General features: G+C 41.1%; 1 protein-coding gene across 1 annotated transcript; it reads left to right on the top strand.

Moving 5' to 3' along the window:
- Positions 1-621: 621 nt before the first annotated feature.
- Positions 622-3,932, top strand: fam174c (family with sequence similarity 174 member C). The gene is made up of 3 exons (XM_039002164.1): positions 622-1,028; positions 1,164-1,292; positions 1,841-3,932. Exons 1-3 carry the CDS (start codon positions 751-753, stop codon positions 1,842-1,844), a joined length of 411 nt encoding a protein of 136 aa, XP_038858092.1. The 5' UTR covers positions 622-750; the 3' UTR covers positions 1,845-3,932.
- Positions 3,933-9,571: the final 5,639 nt, after the last annotated feature.

Here is a 9,571-nt window from a genome sequence, read left to right as displayed (position 1 = left end):
CCTGTTAGGTGGATGGATTATCTTGGCAAAGGAGAAATGCTCACTAACAGGGATGTAAACAAATTTAGCTAACACAATGTGGCATTGGAACACAGGAGTGATGGTTGCTGATAATGGGCCTCTGTACGCCTACTGTATGTAGATATTCCATTAAAAATCGTCTGTTTCCAGCTGCAATAGTCATTAACGTCTACAGTGTATTTCTGATCAATTTGCTTTTCTTTCTAAAACAAGTTAATTTCTAAGTGACCCCAAACTTTTGAATGGTAGTGTGTGTATATATATAAAGGCACTTTTTGGTGAGCCTACAAAACGTATTAGATCATCATGAAATTCTGTGCTGATTGGATTTTATATTTGAAATTATAAGCTATTTTATTACATTTTTATAATGTCCCCAAACATTGTAAATGAAGGTACCTCACAGTAAAATAGAGGTACAACCATAGAGGTATGTGTTCTATATCTATGCAAGAATATTTATGAGTAAGAATATGTATTAAGTATTTGTTCTTTCCGGACACGAACACCCGTGACCATAGAATTAGGAATTAATTTAATCGGATATCTATGCCCGTGACACTGTACACGTCACTAACAGGAACTTGGCATTTCCTGGTTTTACTTATCGAAACCACTTATGCTTACAACAAAATGCTCATGTGAAGTTGCTGTTATCTCCATTGAAACGACGAGACGGTTTAATTCTAGTGTGCTAGTCCGTTTTTATAGTGTAAGCCGACAACGAAAATGCCATTTCAAGGAGTCATGAGGATTCTTTTACCGATGTTGTGGGCTATTTCAACCTTCGCAGACGAAAAAACGAAGTCGCCAACAACAGGCATTACTGCTACTGGCATCACCAAGCATGTCACGAATTCGAGTGCCAGTAACACGACGTCCAAGAACAATCATAGCAACATTTTCAACTCTTTCGAGGTAGATAGTTCAATGATACAAAGGGCCTTGTACGTCCTTATTGGAGTCACCACCATTGGCGTGTTCTATTTCCTCGTGAGAGCTGTGCGGTGAGTAGAACAAGCTGATGATGTTGATGAAGACCGACCATTATCTATTGGTAGCAATCGTTGAGTACTTTTTTTTTTCTCCACTCGAGCTTTCAATGTCCGTGCGTGACTTTTAATTAATTATGTTATGTTTAGGCTGAAGAAAAGAACAACCTCTAAGAAGAAGTATGGGCTGTTGTCAAACTATGATGACAGTGTTGAGATGGCTGTGCTGGAGAGTGATGAGGAGGATGACACTGTATATGAGGCCAGGTCCCTGAGAAGGTGAGTGATCTAATGACAAGTACATGCATCATCCACTAGTGTTGCTCATCATATACAAATCCCATTCCTTTGCACGTTTACATTGTACGTTTGTACGACACTGAGACTAGAGATTGCGAAAGTGCAAACTTGAAATACCTCAAACACAAGAACAGTAAGCCTACCTCAAATAACCTTAAAGGACAGTTGTTATTATGTACCATCCATATTTAACATGTTATTGTGTGAAAATGTGCAGTGAATCAGTTTCACCTTTTAACCTTAGTGTCGTCATTGATCATTGGGCTCCTGAGTGGCGCAGCGGTTTAAGGCACTGCATCTCAGTGCTAGAGGCGTCACTACAGACCCTGGTTTGATTCCAGGCTGTATCACAACCAGCCGTGATTGGGAGGCCCATAGGGCGGCGCACAATTGGCCCAGCGTCGTCCGGGTTTGGCCGGGGGTAGGCCGTCATTGTAAATAAGAATTTGTTCTTAACTGACTTGCCTAGTTAAATAAAAAATTTATTTATTTAACTTCTCTGTTTGTCTTTGTCTTGTATTTATCAGATGAGTCTGGATCTTTTCAAATAACACACATTGGACTGGGGAAAGAATGGAGACATTCCTAAGATGCATTTTTCAACTGTTATTAAGGCATATTTTTCTTTTTCTTTTTCTCTTGGACCTGAAAAAAGGAAAACTGGCTTTCAAAATGACTGCTCTATCCTCCAGTGAACACTTATTTTGTCTAGCTGCCTGGGTATGAAAAAGACATGGTGGTTTTGGTGACCAAATAAACTTACCTTTTGATTCTAACTATGAAGAGGAGGAAATAGGATTTGTAACATAACAGGGGTCTAATGCCAAAGTTGCTTAAGTGAATGTGAGCAGGATAATTCTTCAAATCCCCCTGTGCCCACCTTGAACTGTGCATAACAAACAACGAAAGATCTCTTCTAATCATCAACACGGATCCTCAATTTCCCGGTCGATGTGGTGTTGCCAAGGTTTTGTTTCTTTGTCTCCTGACAATATTCTGTTGCCATGGCATCCTATATATTTTGATGACTACCTTGAATCATACCTGGACCATTAGTTAGGCTAGTAGCTAATAGCCTGATTAGTGAGTGCGCTTACAAACTACTGTAAACTAAGCTAGCCTACCAATATCCCCACCCCATTTTGTACTATGCACCCGCACATGAATGTTGTACCTGCTCTATTTGGTAAGCTAGACCTAATAAGTTTGTAATCCTTTAAGAAATTAGTTGCTGAAAAAGCAAGACTTAAGCCAAAAATGCTGACAATCTTAGACAGTATGGAATGTGTCTAATTATAGCCCCATATTTATGCAGGCTAATCAATATGCAATTCCACTGGCGATTGAAAAATCCATCCCTTCCCCTTTGTTTAAGCTACCTGTAACTCTATAGAAGAAGCACCTATAATCATTTGTTAGGCCTACTCATATCAGTTAAACTGTAATTTCAGGTTTTGGTTACCAGTAATTTCCCAATGCCAACCCATTGTTTTCAAATCCACCTAACAGTAAATTATCTCATGTGTTCTGAGAACCTTTGCTTTTTTTTCTTCAAAAACAACACATTTCAGAGCTGGTTCTTTCTCCTAAATACATGGTTGCTGTTGACTGTAAAATCTACTGTAATTTGTCCAGAGACAGTTTGCTGTTGCATTAACACAAGCTACTAAATGAACAAGAAAGGGTCCACACAATCAATTTTTTTTTTTTATATAGCCTTTTCTAACCTGGTTAGTCAAATTTAAGGTTTTGAATATATTGTGGTGTCTTAATTTTCCATACCATGCTCAAGTTGCAGAAAGAGGATCCCTGCATACGTATTTGTCACTACTGTGCTTGCTTCATAGCAATTCCCAGGGGACAATGAATACAATGTCACACATTGATTTATAAATTGAAACATCTTGGTTAATCGTGCCTCCATTTCCGGGAGATTACTGCATTATAGTTTACGTTCCTGATAATCAGAAGAAACACACAGGCAAGAGATTTATCTTAAATGAGCATCAACCCCACTGAAAATCCCCCCAGGTGTCCCTCTGGATTTAGCCTATTGGAAATTGATTGTAACCTTCAAACAATGTCAATGTCTGTACTAGAAATAGAGTCATATTTTCTAAGAATTTTAATGCCAGCTGGTCCTGAGCTCAAAACAACTGCCAAATCACTCCTTTCCCTCGTCATATGATTTGTTTCCTGAAGGTGGTTTTCTGTCTGCATTCCTTTGTCTGTGCAAATCTTGTATTTAACGGGAGCAAGGTCAGTCATATGATAAAGACCTCAGCGAACGAAGGCTTCAATAAAACTTCTATGCTTTGACTGGATCTAACAAATATCATGGTTAATTTCTTGCCTTCGTCTATGAACTGTATGTACGTTCTGATCAGCAATATCATTCCTTTGTCAATACTGTGGCCTGTGTGATAGAGAAGTCCCAGTCGTGTTTTGAATGAGGCCAAAGTGTATGTACTGTATCTTTGTGTGTATTGAGTCTTGTATTCTCTGTTGATTTAATGACTAGTAGTGCTGTGTTGATGCTGCAGGTCTGAGGCCTTCTGGTTGGTTGGTGGTGGGATCCTTAGGCTGTTACGGTTGGCTCTTTTCACATAATGTTGAAAATAAAAAATAAATCAACGTGAGAGTAGCTTGTTTTGCTCCACATTGTGAAGGTTCTAACTCTCTTTCCATTATCTTTGTAGAATGCCATTTGAGATAACAAACTGTATACACGACAGGATCTATTGAAACTGCTGCAATTTAGGAGATGTATTGAATGCAGTGTCAATTAGATTCATTCACATAATATGGTGAATTCAAATGGTGTGGTCCCCAATTCTCCTTCACATGACAATTATTTAGTGTGTTCATTACAAAGAATTGCCACCAGGTGGTATCCTAACTCCACTAGTTCCAGTTACAATACCCAAACTGCCAAGCTTCCGCTTAGCGCCATCTCTGCTCAGACAGGCCTAGAAGTTAAGAATGTTACCACGTTTGTGTGTTTCATTATATGTTCTCTAATGGGGTATATTTTCTCTACTCCCATTAGTCCTCTCTGACCCATCATCATTATAGCAGTTCATCCTACTGCTCAGTAAATTCTCATCTGAATATCCAAAGCATCATTTGGCTGTTTTTATACAAGGATGTAATGAATATTGCTTTCTTTCCAGATATATTTTAGGTAGGCACAAAATTGTTTTGGAAGGCAATCACACAAAATGTATTTTTAAACAATATTTGTTAAGTTTTATCCTTACATCAGAACTTATTGAGGAAATCAGAGTATTTTTTCACTTACTTTCCCTTTAACTGTTTGAAGAAAGTTGTATGGCTGGTTCACAGGACAACAGATAATGGTGTTGTAAAGAGGCCAGGTATTACAAGTAGCCTAAGTGTAGGAGGAAATGGCGCGTGTAACAGCCAATATACCCTATATTCACAAATAGTTAATCTCCCTCTCTCCTCCTTGTCAGTCCCTCTGTATATCAGTTGGAGAGGAGTCTAGCAATGCCAGGTGCACCCAGTGTGTGTCATCCTGGCCTGGGCTGCATATGCTTTTCCAATTACCTCTGTTAAACTCCACTGTGACATCCTCGCTCGATGCAAACATCCGAGACCCGGTCCCAGCCCAGAAGAGGATTTGCATTGGGTAATTCCGGTTGACTCGTGTCAACGGCAATTTGCTGCACTCCAAAAAATGTGGAGAAGCGAGCCAACAAGGGGAACGAATGCCATTGAGTGGCACAGCTGGAGCTGCGAGAAATTGTCTCCAAGAAATTTCACTGGAAATCCAATGACTGAAGCATGAAAATCTGATATTTAAAAGGGAGCGGAAGGGAAGAAAGAAGAGCAAAGACAGAAATGAATTTATTGCAAATCCAACTGTGGGACCGTATGGCCTGGGCTGGATCCTCTCTGCATTTCAATGAAGAAGAGAAACCGCCCAAGTGATGTTGATCATTCTTATTTTCTTTATCCTGCGTCATTCCGCACTCCATCTCCTTTCAGAATCTTCAGTGTCGGCTTTCTTCTTACTTTTCACAAGCCGTTTTCAACACAGCAGAAATAATTTAAAGCAACTTTTTGAGCCTGTAATACATGGGGGGGGGGGGGGGGGGGGATACATTGTGCTTTTGGATACACTCCATACTGTGAGTTACTTCTGTAAGGCCCACTTCAGTCCCTCAGCTTTTGGCTGTAGCACACTGGCTAAGAGGGAACACTGTTCCTATCAGATTATGCTGAATCTTATACAATGTCCTACAGTCTACACTCATTGATTGTCCTGTTTTCTGCACAAGAGAGGGGGTTGATAAGATAGAGAAAGCCTTTACCTAGAGCAGGGGTAGCCACGGGCTGATTTTTGTCGGAGCGGATGGTTGCGGGGCTGGAAACGTAATTATAATTGTACACTGCAAATTCACTACAACTAAGCCCAATAAGAGATTGTATTTTAAAATACCAATAATTTCATACCTTGATTACATTGAGACATTACCATAAATGTACATTTTCTTTATTCGAGTGAACACTTGGGAGCAGATTTCCCCCCCCAAAAAAAATTCTAACTTTTTAGGGTGCCCCAAAAAATCACTTGCGTGCCAGTTGTTGCCGACCCCTGTCCTAGAGTGATGGATGACATCCCTAGAACTAAAATATGTTACTGTATATCTCATTCTTCCTATGATTATAGTATACGTATGATTAGTCATTTCAATAATATTTCATCTGCTGTGAAAGGGAGTTTAGAAAACCTGTTTACAGAGTTAGGGATCGGGCCTACCTCTCGAGTCCTCTCAAACTGAAACCAGAAGCTTACTGTATCTATGGTACGTTTGGGGATTATGTCTGGCTGTATCTATTTATACAATATTGGCCCTGTTGAACTTGTGTGTGATATTCTGTCTTGCTACGGGAAACTGTAGCAGAAAAAGCTTCAGTGAATTTCACAAGCAGTGTCGCCCCCAGTATCTTGTGTGGCTCCTACTGTGTGGCCCAAGGCACAGCTCTACCAGCCGGCACTGTGTGTGATGAGACTAGACGTGAGATGATAGTCCTTTCTCCACTCACTCGGAGGTCATTCCCAGCCACAGGAAAGCCCCCTCAGAAGCAAGAGATGCAGAGGCAGAACTCGAGCACTCTCTCTTTCCTCTTCCTTTACTTTCTATTGAACCCTCCCTCTCTCCTTCTCCCCATCTCCCTCCGCTGTCTCCTGCCCACACACTCTCGCTTCCCATCTCGCTCCCCATCTTTCTCCCCTTTCCACCCACTTTTTCAAGTCAGAGGAGACGCTCGCTCCTGACCTTGCTCAATGCTTGAGTGGCTGGGCTGCTCCTGGCTGCTGGAGCGCTACTGGGAGACATAATAAACGGCGCCCTTTTCATCTCCGACACAAAGAACGAAGAGAAGAAGATTCCGGGGGCCTCAAAGGAAGTCTCCCGAACAAAGGAGACCTGAACTGAATAGATCTGCAAAGAGGAGAGTGGCAGGATGGGAGGTAGGGGAGGGGGAGCAAACTTTACTTCCATAAACACACACACAGACACACACACTCACAAAAGGGGGTAATGGTGATGATTGGTTATGTTAATTGTTTTGGTTGATGGTATTTCGGGGTTTGTTCTCGAGGCTTATTCACACTGGGGTTGGCCGATAGAAGCACAGAGGCTAAACTTCAAAGGGTACAGCCTGCATTTCAGGGGCATCATTTATCCACCCAGTACTCCCCCTATAATGTTCCACGTGCAGTAGGCCATATTTGGTTCTTGGTGTGAGGATAGGGAAATCAACCCTTATTAATTGGATTGATTCATTGTAAAGGTGTAATGCTCACTCCCGGACCTGGTGGATATTGTGCAGCATCCAGGATGCCACAGTGGAGTTGAACACACAATCTATCAGTGGTTCTTTATTCATGGCACAGAGCGATTGGTGTGGCACTTTAACTCCTGTTTTTTTTTGGACTGACATTTAGGGCCTGCTAGCGACTGCTTGGGAATAACTGGAACCGTGATGTGTGGAGGAGTAGAATTCGTTTGAATATCCACGGAGCCTGTATGGCTACCTGTATTTGCTCATGTCACTTTCTCTCCACAAAAGGAGAGTGGCAGGAGGGGAGAGGGGGATCCTGAGCAAACTTCACTTCCATAAACACACACAAAATGGGGGGTGATTTATCTTTTTACCATTTTTTACCATTTTGTTTTTCCACAGCACCCCACAAATAACACCACACACACACACACACACACACACACACACACACACACACACACACACACACACACACACACACACACACACACACACACACACACACACACACACACACAAAAGCCCACTATACAACACATTGCCCAAGGTGATTGCCTTCAGAAAGTATTCAAACCCCTTGACCTTTTCCACATTTTGTTACGTTACAGTCTTACTCTAAAATTGATACCCCATAATGACTAAGCAAAAACAGCTTTTTAGAAATTATTGCAAATGTATAAAAAAAACTATCACATTTTCATACCCTTTACTCAGTACTATGTTGAAGCACCTTTGACAGCGATTACAGCCTTGAGTCTTCTTGGGTATGATGCTTCAAGCTTGTCACACCTGTATTTAGGGAGTTTCTTCCATTCTCTGTAGATCCTCTCAAGCTCTGTCCGGTTGGATGGGGAGCGTCACAGCACAGCTATATTCAGGTCTCTCCAGAGATGTTAGATCGGGTTCAAGTCCGGGCTCTGGCTGGGCCACTCAAGGACATTCAGAGACTTGTCCCGAAGCCAATCCTGCGTGGTCTTGGCTGTGTGCTTAGGGTCATTGTCCTGTTGGAAGGTGAATTTTCGCCCAAGTCTAAGGTCCTGAGTGCTCTGGAGCAGGTTTTCATCAAGGATCTCTGTACTTTGCTCCATTCATCTTTCCCTCGATCCTGACTAGTCTCCCAGTCCCTGCTGCTGAAAAACATCTCCACAGCATGATGCTGCCACCACCATGCTTCACCGTAGGGATGGTCCCAGGTTTCCTCCAGACGTGACACTTGGCATTCAGGCCAAAGAGTTCAATCTTGGTTTCATCAGACCAGAGAATCTTGTTTCTCATGGTCTGAGAGTCCTTTAGGTGCCTTTTGGAAAACTCCAAGCGGCCTGCACTAGGAAGATTCTTGGTGGTTTCAAACTTCTTCCATTTAAGGATGATGGAGGCCACTGTGTTCTTGGACCTTCAATGCTGCAGAATTTTTTTGGTACCCTTCCCCAGATCTGTGCCTTCACAAAATCCTGTCTCTGAGCTCTACAGACAATTCCTTCAACCTCATTGTTGGGTTTTGCTCTGACATGCACTATCAACTGTGGGACTTTATACAGACAGGTGTGAGCCCTTCCAAATCATGTCCAATGAATTGAATTTACCACAGAATTTACCACTCCAAACAAATTGTAGAAACATCTCAATGATGATCAATGGAAACAGGATGCACCTGAGCTCATTTGATCTCTCATAGCAAATGGTCTGAATACTTATGTAAATAAGCTATTTCTGTTTTTCATTTGTAATACTATTGTGTGTAGATTGATGAGGGAAAAAAATGTAATTTAATCTGTTTTTGAACAAGGCAGTAATGTAACAAAATGTGGAAATAGTCAAGTGCACTGAATACTTTCCAAATGCACTGTATGGTTTCCAAATTCTGTCAAACATTTCTGGGTTTTTGTTTAACTTTATAATGTAAAAATTCCAACGGTATGTAGCTGGATAGTTCAGTCCTCCAGTTTGTTATAGAGGGTGAATATTTTTTAATCGATGGCTATAAAAATGTTTTTGCAACAATTAGAACTAGATTACAAAACTTTTTCTATTAATCACCAATATAAGAATTTCCCAACAGACACAATCGTGGAGATGGATGGATATAAATTCCTAGACAAAATGAAATGATAGCACATGCATTATCCCAAAATGGTGTCAGTTTATTACAGGACCACAGCATGTGTAATAAGGTTCCTTTGTGTATCTCCAACAGAGATGTGACATTTCTGTGTGTATTACATGCATTCTGGCAGGAGTGTAGTAAGTCCAATGAATTATCTTCAATTGCAGTATTTTGTCTTAGGTTGTAGGAGCAGGTATGAACATTTTCACATCTGTGACCAAATGGTTCTCCTCAATCTCTTCCTTTTAGATCTGTTGTCAATTTTTTCCTTGTAGGTTCTGAACCATCAGGTAAAGTTTCAATCAACCCTTGATCTAACTTGGCAATTCACTTCTTC

The sequence above is a fragment of the Salvelinus namaycush genome, chromosome 10 (assembly GCF_016432855.1).
Source record: "Salvelinus namaycush isolate Seneca chromosome 10, SaNama_1.0, whole genome shotgun sequence".
Classification (NCBI taxonomy): domain Eukaryota; kingdom Metazoa; phylum Chordata; class Actinopteri; order Salmoniformes; family Salmonidae; genus Salvelinus; species Salvelinus namaycush.
Note: the sequence above shows the minus strand (reverse complement) of the source record. Positions and strands in the feature narration are given on the sequence as shown.

Coding starts and splice junctions, on each gene's coding strand:
- fam174c (XM_039002164.1), top strand. CDS start 751: ATGCCATTTCAAGGAGTCATGAGGATTCTTTTACCGATGTTGTGGGCT. Junction 1,029..1,163: donor TTCCTCGTGAGAGCTGTGCG/GTGAGTAGAACA, acceptor TGTTATGTTTAG/GCTGAAGAAAAGAACAACCT.